We start from the raw sequence: 23,457 nt of genomic DNA on the forward strand, positions 1-23,457 counted from the left end.
TTAGTTCCTGTTACTGAGAAGGATTGCAAGAGTAGAACTGTGTAAAATGTGAACTAAGATTGATATGGGACAGATGAAATATTTCTATGTTCAAATGCTGGTAGTTTTTAAAATGTCAGTAATACCTTAGCCTATATTTCTCTAATTTTAAAAACCATCTTTTTAAAATAAATGAAAATCTTGAATTTAAACCTACAATTGAATCCATAATCTTTTATCAAGCAGAGTGAATTAACGGTTCTTTAAGTGGTCCCCTGTGAACTCACATAAATGGGTTATGTGCACCTGCACACAGCACTGTTTGGCATCTTCTAGAGCTGTTTCATAAGTTTTTTATCAGTAACACCACCCATCTTGTGAGCTTCACATACTTCTGATACCTGCCTAAATTCTCAGTCCCATAGATGCTGCAACAGCACTATCCAGAGAGCAAGGCATGGCAACAGGAGGATGGGCAAGGTTGTGCAAGTTCACCATTCAGAGATTACAGTTAGAGGTACATTTTGTTCACATGGTAAATGTTTGTTCTAGGTTGCATTTGCAATGATATATTAATTTCTGGGCCACTCCAATAAGTATATTTGTACCTGGGATTCGAGTAGCTCTCTGGCTCCATGTTCTGTTAAAGGCACTGCTGTATTGATTTCCAGAGAACTAACCACTTGCAAGTCAGTAAGATCTTCCTTTGAGCCGACATGGGAAGCAATATCTACACCACTGTCAGTAGATGGACTGACTGTAGAAGATGTGTTTTCTGAACTGGAAGAAGGTGCATCAATAAAATTTACTCCACCTGTTGATAAGAGTAGTAGCAATGTTAGCCAAATACCCATTAGCAGCTCAGAGTCACAGTTCTATGTGTACACTGTGTTTGTCACTGAGATCAACCTTCCATTCACTTCTTATCCTCACCTGAGGATGCAGACCTTAGATTCCTGCTGTGCATCCTTAGAAGAGGATAATAAGTGAATGCAAGGTTGAAAATTCATTATGTCCATCTTCAATGATTCACCTCAATGTCCCTTTGACCAGAGTTCCCTCTCTTAGAATCACTTTATTGTCATTGTACATCATACACCACAATTAAATGCCATCTCCAATCATATTATATGTGTACAAATCACAAAACAAAGCACCCATCCTTCCACACTGTAATTGCTATTGAACAACACCTACTGCCACATTAGTGTGAAACCACAGAGTTCAATATAGTCACAGCTTTAAAATAAAGGCTCTCTCTCAGCCTATTTGTCCTTGTTTTTATCAGTCTCAAAATTGCCCATCCCATCCCAAATAGTCTTCTCAATGAAGGCACTCCATTTACAGAATGTTTGCCCCAAAGAAGCCTGCCTGGAACCAACAATTATCTTCTCAGCTTAAGCAGAGAACATGTTTAATTCCCTAAGCATAAGTATGCATTTCATCGGCATATTTATTTAACATGGTTTGTTTGTATGATCAGTTTTACTTGTGTAAACCAACAGTACTGCTGAAGAGTAGGACACATGTTTATAAACAGACGCTAATAAATAAGAAAACAAGCAACTGAGGAGGAGGCAAGCTTGTATTGTCAACGGGAAAAGCTTGTTTTCTGCTGCTCTAGAGTCTAGGACACAGACCAATGGGTTCAAATTACAGGAAAAGAGATTCCACCTAAACATTAGGAAGAACTTCCTCACGGTAAAAGGTGTTCAGCATTGGAATATGCTGCCTTGAAGAGTGATGGAGTCCCCTTCTCTGGAGGTTTTAAGGAGAGGATGGATGGCCATCTCTTGGGAGTGTTTTATTGTGTGTTCCCACATGGCGGGGTGTTGGACTGATGAGCTACTTGTCATACCTGTACCATTGGCAGAAGATGGCTCTGTTCCTGGGGATGTTTTGGTTGCATGGTAAGAATTCCTTGGTGATCTCTTCTGTTTTTTCCATTTTGATGAGTCACTCATCCCCCCTGCTCTCATTTTTAGCTGTGAATAGCAAACACAGAGAATGTCTCATATGGCCTGGATAATGGGACCCGCATTCCATACAATCAATCCTAGAACCCTATAACTTGCCAATTTATAGAAGCATTCTATCTCACGAGCTCAGGATCCAGCACAATCTCAGCTGGAAATCAGTTACCTTATCTTTTAGCTTCAATGTATAAATGGTATGTTATACAGCTTGTTATACATATCTTACAGCAGGGCCTCTTTTTCCACTCACAACCCCTTCTCTGATTGGGCATTTTTAATGTGACCCCAGGTATATAGAAAAATGAAATAGGTATAAAACTCATTTACTTATAACAAATCAGCATTTGCAAGGCTTGATAAACAAGATTATTTCCGTTTTATGAAGCACAGCTGAAGCATTTCCTTCAGAGTCCACTGTAAGGACTGAATGCTATAACTAACAGATTTATGTAAAAGGAGACGAGTTCAGAAACCTTTTACTGTTGCCAAATTTGTCATGGCCCCAACACTGACCCACTTGGGTCAGGACCAACCATTTAAGAAACAATGACTTAGAACACATGCTACATGTCCCTGGCTTCTCTGTATATGGCAGTGGCCCAGTGGCTCCACATTTTGAGGAAAGCATCCAGTATCCTGGATAATTTAATTAAAATTGGGATTCGACCTCCACCTGCACTGACACAAAAATCCCCAGTTGTGTGTGCACATAAATCAGTTCTCAAATGATCACAGCCTCCCAATATTCTGCCATATCTAGTATAATGAAGAAACAGAATAAAAAGTTATGATGGCTCAATTTGTTTTCAATTACTCATACCAAAGTCCGTGGGACAAAGCAAATGGACTGTAAGCCAGGACACAGTTGAAATGGGTATAGTTCCATTGAGTTACACAGCTTAAAAAACACATGAAAGAAAGCTATTTTTCTCTGCCCTCCTCAATCTTATGTCTGTCGCCAGCACAAACTGGATTGAGTATTATCCAGCCACCCAACCATCCAGCTTCTCTTTACAATACATTAGTGGTCAAGGAGAGAGAAACTTGCTGATGTCTATATCTTCAAAACATTTACGCGTTTTGTCTGCATGAGTTACTGAATCTCGTATAATTATTTTACTAACATCCATATATTATTATGAAAAATGAAAGGTATTTTTCCAAATATGTATATACTATATACCTTACTAGGACATGTAGACATTTTTGCAAAATAAGTCATTAAACTAATGTGTTGCTTTTAAATCTAGTAGTTCTATCTAGCCACAAGTCGCTTTCTTTCACCTAATAAAATAATGAAACACCTGTGTAATTCATCAGAAAGAAATGTCATTCATTGCTTTTATAATAAACTAAGGTGCACCATTACTTAAATAAGTACCAGTGTCAAACTTCTCTTTATACTCAAGTATAAGTTTTGCTCTACCTTTAAGGGCTTTATTATCCACAGATATAAAAACTGCCACAGCCTGTGAAGTTGGGGGAAAGTAAGGACTATCATTCTATGTTAAACTGTTTGAGAGATTAGTATGGTACCTAAAAAGTATCGAAACATGCAAACTATTCCCACAATTGCCTTATCTAATTCCTACATCTCAGATAATGAAATCCGTATATCAGAACTATTTATTTCAAGGGAAAATATAGTGATTGTTTTAAAATGGTTTACTTCTTTTGTGCGAACCTTCAAGGTAGTGTACAGTAAAAACAATGTAAATTTAAAATATTTATTTATTTCACTTCTACCCCGTCTTTCTCACCTGAAGGGACTTAAGGCAGTTTACAATTCTAGCAAAATTAAATGCTAGTAAAAGCTAGTACTAACAATAAAAATTAAACAGTTTAAAACAATTAACAATAAGTAATAATAAACATAAAATGTCACATTTGACAAAAATAGCAGCCAACAACAATACATTTAGTAAGTACTAACATGACCAGTATTTAAAAATCAGAAGTTATTGGCTTTCTGAAATGCATTATTTTAGCAACAGATAACTTTCTCTAGGACTCCTCAAGTGAATAGACCTTTTCCTTGATCACCATCATCAGCAGGGACAAACAGAGGAGGAGCCCCAACTGGTGATCCTATCAGTCAGTTTAATATAAAAAGGCAACTGTTTAGCTACTCCAGACTCAAGACATATTGGATCTCAAAAGCTAAAATAAACAATTTGAAACATACAAGGGAAATGACTAAAAGGTAATATAGTGTTTTTAGAACTCATGAAATATTGCCTGCTCTCAGTTAAGAGTACCAACTGTGTTTTAGCCCAACTGGCATTTTTCCTTATCACAGAATCAGATTTTGAAAGCCACAGAATGCTCTTGTCTACCCCCCTTCGATGCAAGAAATCCAATAGTACAGCACTATGATCAGGCAGACATTTGCCATTTGCTTAAATCCTCATTTGTCAATTCCATGGGATTTTGCCTCACTGTCAAACAGCCTTTTTTTCCAAATTGTTTTTGTCTGCAAATTCCCTAAAGGAGATTCCACCAGATTTTTTTGGGTGAGTGGGGGTCCATTTTAGGCCTGGAGAGGTCTTTTCTAAAACAAGAAGTACTTTCACTCACTGCTTGTTGTTAAAAAGTCTATCCTAGGTCTCCAATGGTGAAAATACCTCTATGTCCCTGAGCAGGCATTTAGTGGCATTTTTATTGATTTATTTGATGGGGGGGGGGGGGGGTTCAGGAATGGGTAGAGCCCTCATAACTTTTCTGAAGGAGTTTATGCGCCACCCTTACTATTCCACATTTGCCAATCCCCAATCTAAATTTGTTTCATTATTTACATGACAATCTTCAAACATTGTGTATCATGATGATTTTATTGCTGCTATGTATTGATTTGATTGTTTTAACTAGTTATAACTATTGATGTTATATTGTAATTTTTATATTGTATTTTGTGAATTGTTGGGCATCGAATTGTGCCTTTTGTAAGCCGCCCTGAGTCCCCCCCTAGGGGGTTGAGAAGGGCAGGGTAGAAGCACTCCAAATAAAAAATCATACTGTGTCTCTGTCTTCTCCAAGCCAAACATAACCAATTTCTCTAATCTTTCATCATATGATATGGGTGTCTGAGCTTCTAACAAATGATAGGACTTAGGTCTCCAAGCACCTTACAGTTTTCTGGACACTTTCCATTATTCTGGCATCTTTCTTATGCTATGGGACCCAAAACTAGACGGTAGTATTTATTTATTTATTTATTTCACCGTTTTGTATACCGAGCTTCTCAACCTCGTTGAGGGACTCAGCCCGGTTTACAGCCATAAAAACATATACATTCATAGTACCCCAGGAGAGATCCAAACAATGCAAAATAAAGTGGCGCTATTACTTTTTGGGATTTGAACACATTTATTGATGCATCCTAGAACTATACAATGTTTGTGTTACACTACACTGCTGACTTATGTTCATCCTGATCAAAAGCTCTATTCTTTGTATTTGTATTTGCATTTACCAGTGTCAAACTTCCCTTTATACTCAAGTATAAGTCGAGAAATTTTACGCAAAGAATCCGCTTAACATATCCACAAGTCAATGTTAGTACTGTCCTCATATCTTAAAACGGAACCATCCTCTTCTTTAAGTAAAGTGGCAAAAGACAAGAAATTTAGCCTTCCCTTGGAAACCTAAAAGAAACACCCATCCTCTCCTCCCTCCACCATGTGCTTCTTCTGGCCTTTTTGAATTCCTAGGCAAAGAATGGTAGCAGTAGACAATGGCAGTTGCCCCTTCCTCCTCTGAAAAAGCAATGCTGTTTTCCCCTCTGTGTGGAGTCATATCCAAATCCATCATGTTGGCCCCAAAACCTGATGACATGATGTCACCTTATACATTTGTGTATATATAGTAGATGTCAACCATGCTGTATATGGATACCTGAAATTCCAGCCTACAAGTGAAACTCTACATTTATTTATGCCATTTACTTCCTCATCTAGTAAAGCCTTCTCTCTAACAGTATTCCAAATGGATGCCCACTCTACTACATGCATTCTTCCCAAAGCCATGCTGCACAAGAAAGATGAACAAAGCTTTTGTTGCACAAGACATCGCTAGCATCCCCACACGCTTGCAGAAGGGAAGGAGGAAAAGAGAGACCTTCAATTTCTTAAAGAGCAGTACTCTCTCTAACTGGTTCAGGGCTTTGGACTGTTCCCCATTACACAGATCCAGGCTGCTGAGGAGATATGGAGACATCTGTGAAAGACAGTCACATGTATGGTTTGAAAAAAGAAAAAGAAAAAGAAAACTAAGTCCAACAGAGAATCAATGTAACAATGCACAGAATGAAGTGAAAGCATAGAATGCAAAGGCAAGCAGGGAGAGAAGAACTAGAAGCTTTATCAGATGAAAGCTGCCATCACTTGATCTTTGAGAGGCTTTCATATATTTCTTCTCATACAGAAAATGATTCAGCCTTGTGTGTCTATGGGTTTTGTGATACACCTATTTCTTAAACACAACACATATGTGCAAGAATCGCTTTTTGCAATTGAAAACTACTGCAATATTCTTCCTCGTGTTCTAAATCCCAAATCCCAAATCCTGAACTTGCTGAGTAGGAAACCTGAATCCACAATATCATCATGGATAGGGTGAACATTTCAAACTTTCCCCTTCTAGATCAGTGATTTTTAAATTGGGAGGGAGGGGTAAGGAACGCAGACATTGAAAACCTAAAAAAGTATGAATTCCATCTCAAGAAAAATCCCTCTCCATAAATACATACACAATTTTATATAATGTTCATTTTATTGCATTGGAAATCGCATGAAATGTAGTCTGGAACATTTTTATACTAAACACATGAAAAATGTTTTTAACCTTAACATTTAATGGGAAAATTAAAAGTAACGGGAGGAAATCAAAGAAAAAAACTTTTTTTATCCACTTTATGGAACTTGGGAAGCCTGGGTTAAGAACCATTATCCTATTATCAAAGGTACCTCCCATTATTCTTGAAAACAGCTACCCCTGAAGCTACCATTAGTGGTATTATGCTTCAGGTGCACCACTTATAATTTTGTTTTTCTTCATGCAAGTGGATTCATGGGGTACTAGTGAGCAAACATGCTGGATGTACGAACTTTGTGCACAGCACCTGGCAGTACCCCTTGAGTACACTCAATGGCATAATGTGTTATAAAGATGTAGGGAGTCAACCACACTGTGGCTGTGCACAGTTCTTTCAGAAGACAAGGCAGGACAAGCTCTCAAGGTTGCACTAGACCAGGCCTGCAAAACATGTGGCCTGCGGGCTACTCATGACCTGCCAAAGGATTTCAGGTAGCCTGAAGAAGTTGGCACACTCACTGGTTTCTCTGCCACCATTGCCCTTGCCAACCCTTTCAGTTGCTCAGCATTGCCCTCTGCCTCCCACAAGCGATCTTGTATGTATCCACCATAGACATCCCTCTCAAGCCCCAGGCCTCCAAGGATCCCTTCAGAAGAGGTTCAAAAGCATAAGACACTGCCAACGTAGGTCATCACAAGCCCCAGCTCCTGGGTGCTATTCTATGTGTATGCATGGTTTATCGTCTACCAAAGCCCATCAGAAAACCTGGAGTTGTGAGGAATTGTAAAATCATTACCTACAGTATACCCAAAATACGTTTTTACAATCTTGGCAAACTACAACTTCCAGGGTTCCATAGTATTGAGCCATGGCAGTTAAAGTCATGCCAAATTACATTAAGAAGTTTGGCCTATCTTAATTTTGGCCTCTACCTACTGCCAAGTTGTGCAGGTCTGCTCTTGACTGAGAGTTCTAGAGCAGCTGTATTAATCTACTGAGAGAGATAATGCATAGACAGCCTCCCTTGCAGTAGGAGGGATGTTCAAAATGAGCAATATCTTTCAATTTGCACAAAAGGTACAGTGCAAATTGAAAGCTAGAACACAGTGAACATCCAGGATGGGAAAAGCTAGCTTTCTGTTGACATCTGGAGATAAATAACAGAAAAGACTACTTCCTGTTGAAAATGAAAAGAGATGATTTTGAATAACAATATAAAGCTGAAGCACAGAATTTCGTTGGCATCATGGACTTAGTGACAAGAAGGATCATGATACAGTTCCCCAGTTTAGTGAGCAAAGGCAATAAAAACAGGAGACTGATTTTCACAGAGTGCTAACACATGCCTGTAATGTCAAAGAACCTGCACATTAATGCAAGGGGCATAATAGACAAGAAGGTAACAAGGGCCTTCCTGAAGGTGATGGAACAGATGTTCAATGGATAAGTTCAATAAACCTTTAAGAAAAGGTTTAATAAAGCATTCTGAGAGAAAAATCTTGAAATACAAGCTGAAATTGCTGTCATGTTTAGTTTGAGCAAAAGAAGTTCCAAGACTAAATATAAATTCAGAAGAAACTCTAGTTAAAGGAATGCAAGGGGAATGTCAGAACAAAGTATTCCAAGGCCACAAGTGAAAGGAACATATTCATATTTGCAAGATATCCTAATGAATGGTAAAACTGGTTCTAATCCAAAGAATAATGTTTGGAGAAACCCCTCCTAAGAGAGAGGTGCAGGGGGCAAAGCTCAGGGTGCAGGACTTTGCCTCTTCCCTGAGATACAAGATCTGTCTCAAGAAAGACCAGAATAAAAAAGGAGGTGTAAAGACCATGGTTTTAGACATGACATGGTCAATAAAAGAAAACTAAGAATGTAATTGGCATATTCTCAAACGTGTGGAAGAAGATCAAAAACAATTGCAAAAAGAGGAAAACACATGCAAATAGCACCCTGTTGACTAGGAATTAATCCCAGAACTTCACTTGCTAAATAACAGACATTTCACATTGCAACTTATGTGTAAAAAGTCCAAAAGCTGCTCTTGATACTTTAATAAAAGGAACCAAACTGTAGATACTATTTGTGTGTTTGGGCCAGGAGGGGATTAATGTGTCTATACTCCTCAGAATTCAAAACTTCTCTATGGCTACTACAGAGATTCTACATCTGATCATTCTACTCTCCACTGCAGCAGTTATGATGCCAGAAGGATCAAAACAGTGCGCTTCCCAACTTCTCTTTCCTTTCACACTTTTCATAACCTCAGATATATTTTTATGCCCATAATGCCCAGAGCCAGCTGAACCATTTCACTCTGTAAGACAGGATGGAATCACTGTGTCTTTGATTCTTCTCTGAGATTTCAGGGATGAAGTAGATATTACCAACATATTACTGGCATATTTTTAGAAGCTACTGAGCTCAAGTGGCCTTGTTTCTTTCACCTCTGTGTACTATAAAAGATTGAGCCCTCTTGCCAATGGGAGTTGACGAAATTCTGTGGTAGCAGGGGCAGAAAGGCTTCACAGAGACTGGAGGAGATCTTTGCAAATACATTTGTGCCAGCATGCATTGTACTGGAGATCCCACCCTTACGAAACAAGCAGCTTCTCATGCTGGGAAGAACAAGTGAGTCTCATATAAAACAAGATTTCTGAAGCTGCTTCTATACAGGTTCAGATCAAACTGATAGAACTATACAAAGATCACAAAGGAACATGATGTTTGGAAGCAGGCAATAGCTCCCATGGGCAGGAGTTATTACCCTACAGTTTCTGAGCTAAATAAAACAGATGCCTGTTCGGTTCGTTCAAGTATTAAGATACAGTGCCCAAATCAATTCCTTGGATAAACCAGCAAGAGATTCAACTCTGTGCCACTGACACGTTCATCAGTGTTAATCAAAAATATTCATTTTTTTCCCATGAATCGTGTGAACACTATTTTAAAGCCAAAGGAGTCAACAGAGAGAACAATAATGAGCCTAGGTCTTACCTTTTTTATGTTAGTCCCCACATAGCTTTTAGGTTCCTCTTTAAACTGAGGTAATCTGGAATAACATAAAGAAAATTATTTCAGACAAAGAATAAGGGAAAATTCTCTTATTAGGCATCCGTTATAACAGAATTTCAATTCTGAAGCTGTCTCCTCTGTATGTGATTTTCGAGATGGGATGCTGCCTCCAAACTATTACGAATGATCATTTGGTAATTGTTCCCTGTGGATATAGAAAGATAGTGCATCCTTATCTACACTGTGGTTACTTCCTAGAAGGTTCAAATGCCAAACGCAACTTTGGCAAATGAAAATATATTGACAAGACTGTGTCTCACAAAAGGTATTATTACTTTCCCAAACTGCTGATTTGCAAACAGTTTCAATGGCTGAGTAATTCCTATAATTTGATGACTTTGCAATACTATGTAAGGAATGCATGTTAGTACCCATAATAGTGAATACGTGTGTGCTCTTTAACTACTGTTCCCCTAAGATGGGAATAATGGCACCCATATAGAATTTTCTATAAGGTAAGTGTAACACTTTTGATTCTTATGATCTTAGATTTTCCAATCTTATAAACGGATAACAATGCCTATGTGAAATTTAATTTCAAGCTAAACTAACAGTTCTCTCTTCTAATACCAAAGTAAGACTGTAAAAATTCTCATACTTTGCTCTATGAGAACCAATCGAAACAACTATGCCAAATAAACACAAGGAAGACAGAGATTCGCAGACAGTGATTGGTCTACTAGAAGCTTCCCCTACACTTCTTTATACTATTAGTAAGATGGTGAGGTGTCGAGTCTAAATGCTTCAACTCTTCCCAGCACATCTTGACTTAAGAGCTTTTGAACTTAAGCCTGGTCAAAACATCAAGGGTCACTCACAAGGCATGGAGGATGGGAACACTAACATCTTCTACAAATTGCTTGCATTCAAGCTTTCCCATTTTCTTGATTATGGCACTCTTTGATGGCAAATGACTAAAGCTTCTATTTTTAGTTAATCTGAATTGAATTCCATGTTATTTCACATGGTGTAGTTTAATTTAATGTAGTGTTGTGTTCTGGCTTGCTCTCGACTAGTGGGTGATATATATATACAAAAATACTACAACCTGGCCATAAAGGATATCCATTTTAAGCTTTGTTGAGCTCTGAAAAGTCCTGATAATGCTCAGTCTGGATGACTTTCTAAGGTGCCTACACACATGCACAGAGAGAGACACACACACGTACGCAGTTGAAGTGTGGGATCTTCCTGCCCTTGAAGGGCCATCTGAGCAGTGTTGAGACAAACATAAGAAGGTTTACCTTGTGAAGAGCAGCTGTACCATGTCGACCAGAGTGTGCTCTGCAGATTTTCTCAATAACTCTGAAGACAAAAACAAATAACACAGGTGTCATTACTTGGTGTGATATTATCTAGAGGCTTCTCTGTGTAGACTCCCCTCCAAGTATTGTTTACAAAGGATTACTGAAAATTTATTAAAACCAGTTCCAGCCGCAGCTGTGCAGTAAAATATACAAAGGTACACTAAGTGGCGCTACAGAGCTGAATGGGGGTGAAAAAGAGAAAAGAATGAATGAGCAAAAAGTAGAGTTTAAAAAAACAATTTTTCTTCAGCTGTGGCAATTTTACTGAACAAATGTAGTTATATTATATTTGTCTGTGTTTCCCTAAACACCATTCTTGTAGACTGTTATTTTTCTGGAAACAGTTACCCCTTTGTGAACATTTAGGTAGGCTATGCTTCCTTCTCCTGAAAACTTACCACTAAGTCTCATTTCAAAGCATATACGAAAGCAAGACTGCATGATTTCACACACTGATTCATTGGTGAGATGAGCACCAACTGGAGTAAGGAGTAGAGTCCTCAAGACCTGAAATAAGAACAAAACATCATGTTGCCATTCCAATATCTTTGATAGATATAATAACACATAACAATAAAGAAATACTTGACAATTGCAAGAATAATAGGAAAATGCCCCTCTTTTATGACAGCACTTACAAATGGGATTGCTTAAGTAAGCAAAAAAAATAAAATACATTGCCATGTAATATGAATCTAGAATCCAGAGTCATGTATCAAGAAAACCCAACTCTTGCTACAGATGATCAATAATTCTTACTATAGAATAGAATAAGCTTTTAGAGCACGAAAATGGACTATATGCTTAAAAATAAAGGTGTAGCCAAGTCGCAGCAATGCACTTCCACAACCTAGTATCTATTAAAAAGAGTACGTAGAACACGAGACCTAAGTTATTACACACCTGTAAGATCTTCATCAAGACAACCTCATCACTTGCAGGATCTGTGCCAACAAACCGGGCATGTGTGACAGCATCTGCCATGTTCTCCATTCCCTCAGCTGTGCCCTCATGGTTAGTATCTGTACAAAACAGGATACATTTCTGCAAAATCAGATCACACTCCAGAATAACACTGCTTTCTGGATTTTTTCCTCTTCCTACAGTTTCCAGTTGGAAAGGATTCACTGTATTCTTCTAACAATAGAGACAAATTCAGGTACACTTGTGATATGATGTCACAGCCTTTATAAATGATTCCAATCATATCTGGCAGCCTTCTGCTGGAAAACATTTCTGACACTAACAAAGATTTCTAAAATATTCCCAGCATGGGTTCTTCTCAGACTGACTGTAATTGTCTAAGGAATGCAGACATATTTTTTCTCATCAAGGCAACAGTTTTATCAAGCCTAGTTTTAACTGACATAAGAAGTGGAAACAATAGTCCTAGATCCATACCTATTAGTGCGTATGAAAGGAATTTATTTACTGATGTTAGAGCCAATCCAGTGATGGGGCCTGTAGTATCTTCTGAACGGATAACTTCCAAAAAGGGTCGAAGGAAGACAATAGGCTCAATAGCTGAAAGCTCTGGAATAAAACACAATAGCATAGCATTATGATAAAGTATATGATCATAAGAGCAAAAATAGAAACTCATTTACTGATGGAGCAGCTGCATCTATTCACCTGAAAATTGAATCTGACAGACCAAAGTTGTATCATTTTATTGACTGAATGTGTAATTTAAATGGGCAGGTATTTAAAAATCTATTTATTTATTATTTATTTATTTCTGCTACTTATACCCTGCCCTTCTCACCCCCGAGGGGGGACTCAGGGCGGCTTACAAAAAGAAGGCACAATTCGATGCCCATATCCAAATACATACATATATAAAACAATTAAAATAATTAAACAATTAACAGATTAAAAACATCAATATATAACACAATAGCACAATAAGAAACAGTCTCGTGGTCAGTGTTTCGAGTTCCATAGGTCCATTATGTCCATTTATATCCTTGCATTTCACACACAAGTAAATCAGCCTTAAGTTTCAACTTGCAAAACAGAATTTAACATTCCATGATTTGATCTCCAAAAGTTTATGAAAAACCAATTAATAGTTTTAAATGGCCTTAATTACAATTGCAGTTAATGATTGGTCCTGATTTTATAACAAAAAAGCAGCCTGAAGTTCAGCCATATAAAATTATTAAAGTGGACATTTTGTGAAAATAAAATGAAGTTTTGGTACCCATATAAAAAGCCATTCTTGTGGGTGATGCAGTATTATACCACTTTAACTGCCATGACTCAATTCTATATAATCCTGGGTTTTGTAGCTTGGTGAGACACCAACATTTTCTGGCAGAAAGGGCTAAATCATTTGTAAAGCTACAATTTCCAGGACTACATAACACAGAGTCACAGCAGTTAAAATGGTGTCAAAGTGCATTAATTTTATATGTAGATGCACCCTTTGACTGTTTCTCACATAACTGTAGATTGTTCCTTGGCATTAACCAAAAAAATGAATGGTGATTCTTTCAAGACGAAAAAACAAATGCTCCAATATCCAGTCAACATGAAACTCAAAGGAACAATACCCTGTACAATCTGGAAAATGACTAATTTGCCTTTCTTACCACAAATACAAATTTATGTGTATTGAGGGAAGCAATTGCTCTATGACACATAATTTACTTATTGTTTAGTATTTATACCAGATTTTATTCTTTAATGTACCTGGCCAAATTAAAAGCCCAGAAATAAAAAATGTATTATTGTATAACAACATTTAACGTTCATCATTCTCTATAGCTTTTCATGTTTTTAATAGGTTCTCCACTGTCAATCCACTATGGTGTTAAAGCAAATGCCCTACTGCTTTGGAGAAGTAGAAAAAAAGAATCATAATACTGATCACATGGAGAAAATAGACTGACTTGAAAAGAATAAGATTTATAAGGGCGGCAATGTACTTCTGAAATAAGCTCCCTCTTATAGGCCTTCATATTTTAAAGAAGACACACATTTCTATGGCTTCTACTAACACTCAAAATAACTCAGGGTGAAATTCTAGCTTCACACTAAAAGGATCCACATTAATTATATCTTAATATAAAAGTAGTTCTGCTTATTATCTATTAATCTATTTAGTCCGTTATTTTGTTTCTTCTCCTGTCCTTTCCTTTTTATTCTTTCTTTTGAGGTTTCCACAGCGATCAGGGCATGATCTGTACAATTAAAGTGTGCCTGTTCTATGAGATGCCTGACTCTTGGTGATATATGCCTTTGTTACATCCCAGCTGGATTACTGTAATGCTTTCTACATAGACATGCCTTTGAAGGAGTGGTTCTCAACCTGTAGGTCCCCAGATGTTTTGGCCTTAAACTCCCAAAAATCCTAACAGCTAGTGAACTGGCTGGGATTTCAGGGAATTGTAGGCCAAAACACCTGGGGACCCACAGGTTGAGAACCACTGCTTTGAAAAGTGTTTCGATATTTCACGTAGTCCAAAGAACTGCAGCCAGATTACTATCTGGGCTAGTTATAGGGAACATGCAATTTCATTATTAAAACAATGGCTTTGACCTATAATGTCTTATTTGAGTCAGATCCAGGTTATTTGAAAAATGATATCTTCCCATATAAGTCTGTCCAAGATTTAAGATCTGTGGGCGTAGTACTACTCTTTATTGCACTCCCTTCACAGGTATGGTTGGTGGGGAAAAGGATAAGGTCTTCTCTAGTTGCTTTGGAGTGCTAGGATAACTTCCTCTTGGTTTTCCTATCAGTGACAGCTTAAAACCTTTCTTTTCCAGTAAGCTCATCAAAACTGTTTTTTAAGGAGGATATAAATACTCCAAAAAATTAAAATCAATCAATCAATAAACTACACAACAGACAACATTATGCTGCTGGATAACCAACATGCTTGAAGCTCTGATGTTAGAAATGCTTACACATTCAAACATTTAGGATTTAGAGAACATTCCGTTTATGAATTTATGAACACAAATATTATGAACACAAAAATTTATGAACACAGCATACGTCAATACGTGATGTATCGGTACATGTATGCACATGCATGCACACACACACACACTTTAAATTTCTCTTGATAATCAACAAGTTGTTTCATCCATTTTAGGAAACAGATTGAAGAGAAAAAGATAGAAAATGGTTAATATCGTATCAGAGGTACATTTCCCTGAGAGTTTAAACATTCAGTGCAGCCTCCTTAATTTCACACTAGTCCAGCAGGTGACTAAAGGTGCCACAGAGAATAGGCAACCACTTGAGACATCTGCTTCACCTGCTGGAATTTGTCGAGTAAAGTAATGACACATCCCAAACAGACATTCCAACTACTTAAAACACAAGGTACACTTTGTGACAAGCAACATATCACAACCTACTTTGCATCATGTATTGGAAGTCAAACTAATGCAATCCTCATTCATATTTATTTATCACTGAAGAACATATGTTATTTTTAAAAGGAGTGAATCCTCTGGAGAAAACAAAATTCTACAAAAGACATCAATTTTCAGGCACAGACAGGGGGAGTTGATGGATCAAGGAAAAGGGGGGCATGGAGAAATGACGAGTTTCCTCCATTTTTTCTGTTCTACCTCTTTGCTATCAGCTAGGGACAGAACAGTTCAAGAAGGATTGCAGCAGCTGCCTCCTGAATTCTCTATGGATGTTGCATGGATAAAGATCCAGGAATGAATCCAGAAACCTGATTGTGACTGCCTTGTGGCATAGTCTCATATAGTCTGGTGCTTTGATGGAACACTGGCCAAAAGTATACACACAGCCCTCACTCCACTCTTTTATTATGTTTTCTTACCATGTCTGGCTATTGCATGTGTTTTGCTACCATGAATTTTGATGATGTTCCACATCCAGAAGTCAGTCACATAATTGAACTGTAATAAGCTAAAATAATCTTCAGTACCCAACAAAGAACAAATATCATATGGCCCTTCTCCACAAATGATTTTGCTTATTTCTGTAGTATGGCAAAACTGAACATCTGAGTAAAATAAGGCTGCAAATTCTGCAACCCTCCCATTGCTCTTGAACTGCAGCTCTCAGCTGATATAGCCCTCACAGTTAGTAATGAATGATGAAAGCTGTATCTTCAGTGTCTGGAGTTTGACAGAATTCACACTCCAGTGAAGATGTATTACTTTTTTAAAAACAATATAAAGTTATGGGTTCTCCGTGTTAGATTTACCGTATATTCTGGTGTATAAGACTACTTCTTAACCCCAGAAAATCCTCTCAAAAGTCGGTGGTCGTTTTATACGCGGGAGTAGTCTTATATGCGAAAGTAGTCTTATACGCGGAAGTCATCTTATAGAACGGGTGCTGAAACTTCCAATATGATTGGAGAATCTGTGGTTGCCGCGTATGGTGGGGGGAGCTCAAAAATGGCAATGGCCGCAAGCTGCAGGCTTCCGGGGCAGCCGGGGTATGGAAAAAAGAGATATAGTGGCTCTGGGCCCAGCAAAATACAACTCTTTTACCTGTCTGGCCTGCCCTTGTATCCTATTACCATACCTCCTCCTCTGCCTCTCAGATCTCGCTCCTGAAGACTGCAGTGAAGCAGTGCAGGTGCACATATGCGAGATCTGAGAGGTAGAGGAGGAGGTACAGTAATAGGAAAAATACCATATTGAAATCAAATCTGATGCTTTTTAAATTTTTATTTGGTGTGCGTTGGAAGAGGGGTAGTCTTATATGGCAAATATATTCCAAACTCTATATTTTAACTGGAAAAGTTGGGGGTCGTCTTATACGCCCAGTCGTCTTATATGCCGGAATATACGGGTAGATAAAATTCAAATCACTACACCACACTAGCTCTATCAGAGTATTGCCCCCCCCCCCCAATTTATATACATTTAAGAATGATGATTGATGCGGTGGTGAATGCAATTACTCTAGCACACATGGAGAATATAGAGAACAATGGCTCACAGGTTGGAGAACCTGAATATACAATCCCGTTCCATGAATAGGGTCACCAAGGATTGAGTTACCTTAGGACCATTGCATTGATGTTCCATGCAAGCAAAATCATGCTCAAAATTCTACAATAGAGATGTTTCCTATATATGAAGTGAAAAATGCCAAATGTCCAAGCTGAGTTCAAGAAAGAAAGAGGAACTATTATCATATTCCGAACATAACTTGGATAATGGAGCATGCTGAAATTTTTCAGTTGAAAATCAGTCTGTGCTTTATGGATAAAAGCAAAGTCCTTGATTGTACAGACCAGGAAATGCTATGGATCACACTTAAAGAAATAGACCAATGTTTTGTAGGTTGATGTTTTCACTAAAATTTTGAGGCTTATATATGAGGATACAGGGTACATCTTTTTGTCCTCTGTAAAGTAGTAGGAAATCTTTCATCCAAACAACTGCTGCTCCTGTGGCTCTAAATCATAGTCCAAGGGAAGGGCCTAAAACCAATTATAGTTCAAGATAGCATGCTACCCAGGCATGTAGCCGGGGGGGGGGGGCTTGAGGGGCTTCAGCCCCCCCCCCCCGAAATTCTCATGGTGGTTCGCGAAAAGGCCTTACTGGTGCATTATTTAAACTGTTATGTTTATTCATATCATGATCTGATCACCATACTCAATATATCCCATATGCATGGAGGTATTGGGGTAACGATACAAAAGGCTTGCTAGGGTAGACCCTCTTTCACTCAGACTCAGCCCCCCCAAACCCCCCCTGAAAAAAATTCAGCCCCCCCCCCCCCCCGGAAATGAAATCCTGGCTACAGGCCTGATGCTACCAAATAGTTATGCTTCTGTAGGTTACATTCATCCAGCAATTTGCCTTCTGCATTTGGTAATCTTCCCCACCTTTAGTATAAATCTCCCATATGTAACTCTTTCAAAATTTTGCTCTGCTTTATCCAAAAACTCTTCTTCTTCTTCCATGAATATGAACAGCTTGCATTTGTTGCAGCTACATCCATGGACAGAAAAAGTAAACAGTACGTTACAGATATTACAAGTCACAGCAGCTGCTTCCTTCTCTTCAATCCTTTTCGTAAGCTAGTGTTCACAACATTGCAGAGAGCAGCTATACAAAACTAGCAGTAGTAGCTCCACCCAAACCAAGTTAATGCTTCACTTTCTCTCGGCTTATAACCCCTCTACATTACATCATATCAAAATTCAAACTCCAAAGCTACAGAAGGCATAATTCTCCCACCAGATTAGCAAAAGCATAATTCATGCCCCTGGGGGGGGGGGGGGAGAAATCACACAGCAAAACAAACAAAAGCAGACAATATAAGAATGTAGACTGGTTTTCAAATTTTTATAGGTGAGCGAATTATTTTAAAAAGTTACAAAAATTCAACAGGGCGTTTCAGTTTCAGGATAACAAAACAAACAAGCACACACTCTTGAAAGCAAAACTAAATGTAGACAGTCCCCAAGTTACAAATATCCAACTTACAAACTACTCATAGTTACAAACAGAGGTGAGACAACAAGATGTGAGAGAGTCTTCCCTGAGGACAGAGAACTCATTTTTGAAAGAGTTATCACGGGGAATAGATATCTCCACTGAAGCTTTCTTGCCAATCCTTGTTTCCACAACAAGCCTAATTTTTCAAAATCCATTACAGGGACAGAAAATGCGGCAAAATGTTCTGAACTGGGCACAGCCAGCAAAACAAACACCACGGGCATGTTAACCCTTCCCAATGCTATCCAAAGCTTTATATCTAGATAGATATATAGACACACACACACATATTTGACTGGTATTAAACTTTAAAATGTATATGTTCCAACTGACAAACAAATTCAACTTAAGAACAAACCTACAGAACCTATCTTTTTCACAACTTGGGGACTGCTTGTATAGCAGTACCAATTAACAGGTACTTATCTTGCATTAATTGCCTTAATTCCAGGATATGTGTGGCAACGACATGCGATCAATGGTCAATAATAATGACTGTCAGGCTCTGACCCCGCACACCTCAACCATGTACACTGTGTCTACATACTTGAAATTTTTAAATTTATTTTATTTATTTATTTATCTTATTTATACCCCGCCTTTCTCTACCCCGAGGGGGACTCAAGGCGGTTTACAATTGGCACCTACACAGTACTTCAAAACATACAATATTCACTTTAAAATTGTTTAGATTAAAATTACAACATAATAACCATGATTGAAATACATTCAAGGTTAAAAAAACACACCACCCAGAGATCAAAGTCTAAGGCCATTTCGTGATTAATCACACATAATTCCACATTACGATTATTGCACTGCCCATTTTGAAAGCCTGCTCCCAGAGCCAGGTTTTTACTCTCCTTCTGAAGGCTAGGAGGGAGGGGGCTAATTTGATGTCACTAGGGAGGGAGTTCCGCAACCGAAGGACCACCACTGAGAAGGCCCTGTCTCTTGTCACCATCAACTGTGCTTGCGAGGAAGGTGGGGCCGAGAGCAGGACCTCCCCAGACAATCTTAGTCTCCGAGCTGGTTCATAGGGGAAGATACGTTTGGACAGGTAGACTGGGCCAGAACCGTTTAGGGCTTTATAGGCTAAAGCCAGCTCTTTGAATTGTGTTCGGTAGCAGAATTGCAGCCAGTGGAGCTCACGTAACAGGGGAGTTGTGTGCTCCCTGAATGCCGCTCTGGTGAGCAACCTGGCTACCGCTCACTGGACCAGTTGAAACTTCCAAACAGTCTTCAAAGGCAACCCCATGTAGAGTGTATTGCAGTAATCTATACAGGATGCATGTGATTATACATGAAACCTCATACTAAAACAAGCCTATTAGCCTTAAATGCCAGAAGGCTGTTTTGTTAGTTACTGCAACCCACATTGACTGCCTATTTAAAGTGCCTAAAATACCAGTACTTTAAGTGTATGATCTGAACTGAAATCATAACTGGTTAGGTATATTTGCAAATCATGTACAGTAGGTCTGAATGTGTTTAACTAAAAAAGAAGGAAAAGGAGAACTGTTACTGAAACCTTAAAGGTCCAAATGAAATTTTGAGATTTGTAGAGGACCACGATTGCCATATTTTTTCTACCCTCTGTGCCACATTACGAGACACCCAATCATTTCAGATATGTTGTTCACCAAGAGAGAGTGTGGTGGCAATAACTGAGGACGAGACAATTATCTTCCATTACTTTAGCTACTGCAAGGCAAAATTATTTTCGAAGTTGGAAAGTCATGAGAAAGGTTTGAAGTTGTTTAGCAGCTGCACCAACAACTCTCCATCCCACTAACCTTTCTGGCACTGAAGCAGGAAAGGGGGAGCTTGCCATACAGAGAAAGAAAGTGCAGCTGTTCATGATTTTGAACATCACTTAGGGATGTAAAGAGCTGCCCAGATCATCAGTTGGTCTTTTCCAAAGTAAAAGCTTGGAGGGAAAGAAGGTCAAAGCCTAATAGCCAGTTGGCTGTTAGGAATTGTGGAATTTGATGTCCAAAACAACCGGAAGGCCAAAGTTTGCCCATGCTTGGACTCAAAGGGCCTATATCGGGAGTACTTTGATTGTACATGGCAAGGGGTGGACTGGATTACTCTTGTGGTCTCTTTCAACACTATCGTTCTATGAAATAAAATCTTTAGCTTGACCTGAAAAGTTTATAAATATTGTTTACTTTTGTTGAACAGTTTTAGTTAGATGCATAAGCAAGCTGGAATCACAAGGAATGCCATAAATTAATGAGCACAGTGTCAACCAGGAGTCCCACAACACCACCATTTGAAATTGCGATCATCAAGGAGAACTGGAACCATCCTTAAACAATATGTAAAAGTTCTCCTTTGGACAAACATCTCCCAAAAAATCACCATAAATATGGAAAGTAATGGAGAGGTCCAATAAAACTGTGAATTGAACTGTTCTTATCCAGTTCCTAAGATAGCTCATCCAACAAATTAACTATATTTATATTAATTATAACTCAGTATGACAATCACTGATTATAAGCCCTATAAATGTAGACTTTTCAAATTATTATAGAGTTGGTAGAGACCACAAGGGACATTTAGGCTTACTCTCTGCCATGGAGGAACACATAATCAAAATACTCCCAACAGATTGCCATCTAGCCTCTGCTCCAAGGCAGTATAATCCAGAGAATTAAATACAGACGGATAGCCAAAAATGGAAACAGAAGTGATCTCAAAGATGTTCAAGTCTCACAACAGTTCCTTGGGAAATCGATCTAAAAGCAATATTTATATTCAAATCATTAATAAATGAACTGCAAAAATTGATGACAAAACTTAGTTGTATAATACAAATGAACATTCTCAAATCTTTATAAAGAAAACTAAGCTTTGAATCAACCAGCATTATTCATTATGTTACTACATTATCACACCTGAGAAAGCAGACCCAGGCCCCTTCTACACTGCCATATTGTCCAGATTATTAAAGCAGATAATCCACATTAGCTGCTTTGACCTGGATTATATAAGTCTATACTGCCATATAATCCGATTCAAAACCAAATCAGATAATCTGGATTTTATATAGCAGTGTAGAAGGGGCCTTAGTCTACAGAATCTTATGCTTCCAATTTCATTCTCTCAGTCTCCAAGGTGCTACAAAGATTAATTCCACACTGATGTTCCAAACTCAGGCTCCTTCTACACAGTCATACAAAATCAAGATTATCTGCTTTGAATTGGATTATATGGCAGTATAGACTCATACAATCCAGTTCAAAGCAGATGTGGATTATCTCTTTTGATAATGTGGATTATATGGCAGTGTAGAAGGGGGTCTAAGATGGCTAGGAAAGTCAAACTGAACACAAACACATATAGAATTAACAGTGTTAGTACTCAAAATCTAAATCACTAAAACAACGTGGAGACTCTCACTTCAGCATCCCAACACAGCTGCCAATGCTTTATCATAATATAAGTATTATGGGAAAAAGTCAGCTGTACATTTTGGAGGAGGAGCAGATGATCACAGCAAAGTTGCCTTTTGATGAAGTAACAAAAATTGTTTAGAACTCTGTGTTCTGTATAAATATAGGATGTGTATACAAGAACTGTTTCAGTGTGGGGAGCAAAAATTGCCTTCCCATAAAGCACTTCAGAGATGAAGCAGTTTTGCATGCCGCTGTGTCCACAGTCCATTCTGTACACACAAGGTCAGTCACATCCAGCGGGATTGCATCAGACTACTGGAATGCTGAAGTCCACATATTTGCCATTCAGCCTGAAAACTGCTTTTCAAGTTCAATCAGCTATAAATGTTGCTTTGTTTTAATTTTCCACTGAACTTCCTGGAACCTATTATCAGACAGCCAGAGATGTATATTTAGCAATGGCAACATGGTCTTTTCACCACTGCTCTACTGCGAATGTCACCTCCAATAAACAGAAACATACAACCCATCCAGCAAAAGACACTAGACCTCTGACAGTTGTTTACCACAGTACTTCAAAGTTGATAAAGGCATGACTAATTCTCCATTTTGTACACTATAATCCCCAAGAACAAGGTGGAATTCCTTCAGCCTTCACACACCTCCCAAATTCACATTTCTAAAAATAATTCATCTCCACATATAAAATTATCTGAATTCTATAGGGTTTTTCTCTATTTCAAATTCTTGATTGAAAAATGTTCAGTTCTGTTCAAAAATTATGGGATTAAGCAGTAGTTTCACAGAAAGTTTGTCCTTTCTGCATTTATTCTGCCACAATTCAAAAGTCAGATTCACTACAATGAATTCAACAATAACAGAACAAATACAAATTACAGACAAAAGAATACAAAATTGAAATACAGCTAGCAACATTTCCTCTTTTGCATACTGTATCAAGTAAAGCATTACTGCAATACTAAAAGAAGTGGTTGCAGAAGCCTAGAAAATTAGCACTTCTGTTGTAAAAGTGAGAGAACATGATATGGTTACATGCAGGTAAAATGTAAGACAAATACAACTTCTCATTATTACAAAAGAGAGATGGCAAAAAGAATACTATTGAAAGACTGAGATGGAACATGATGGCCATGTTTAAATATCTGAAGGCATGTTACATTGAGGAGAGGGCAAGTATGTTTTCTGCTGCTCTGGAAGCTAGGACACAGAGCAATGGGTTCGAATTTCAGGAAGAAAGATTCCACCTAAACATTGAGAAGAACTTCCTGATGATAAGAGCTGTTTGGCAGTGGCTGCCTTGGAGTGTAGTGGAGTCGACTTCTTTTGAGATATGTAGGGAAAGAAAAGACAGCCATCTGTTTAGAGTGCTTTGATTGTATTTTCCTGCATTGCAGGAAGTTGGAGCTTGATGGCCCTTGTTGTCA

At 38.2% G+C, this 23,457-nt stretch overlaps 1 protein-coding gene across 5 annotated transcripts in view; it reads right to left on the bottom strand.

Moving 5' to 3' along the window:
- GBF1 (golgi brefeldin A resistant guanine nucleotide exchange factor 1) overlaps positions 1–23,457 on the bottom strand; it is a 90,665-nt gene that overhangs the window by 37,182 nt on the left and 30,026 nt on the right. For 2 of the 5 annotated variants that reach the window (XM_060769213.2, XM_060769211.2), the window contains exons 4-11: positions 12,552–12,683; positions 12,054–12,172; positions 11,549–11,657; positions 11,088–11,148; positions 9,766–9,820; positions 6,072–6,170; positions 1,838–1,964; positions 588–793 (exon numbers count right to left, since the gene is read on the bottom strand). In XM_060769213.2, coding sequence (XP_060625196.2) covers positions 588–793; positions 1,838–1,964; positions 6,072–6,170; positions 9,766–9,820; positions 11,088–11,148; positions 11,549–11,657; positions 12,054–12,172; positions 12,552–12,683 — 908 coding nt within the window. The remainder of the gene's footprint in view (positions 1–587; positions 794–1,837; positions 1,965–6,071; positions 6,171–9,765; positions 9,821–11,087; positions 11,149–11,548; positions 11,658–12,053; positions 12,173–12,551; positions 12,684–23,457) is intronic. The other 3 variants (XM_060769215.2, XM_060769214.2, XM_060769212.2) reach the window with 2 other exon arrangements.

Source organism: Anolis sagrei, chromosome 3, assembly GCF_037176765.1.
Source record: "Anolis sagrei isolate rAnoSag1 chromosome 3, rAnoSag1.mat, whole genome shotgun sequence".
In the NCBI taxonomy this organism is placed as follows: Eukaryota; Metazoa; Chordata; class Lepidosauria; order Squamata; family Dactyloidae; genus Anolis; species Anolis sagrei.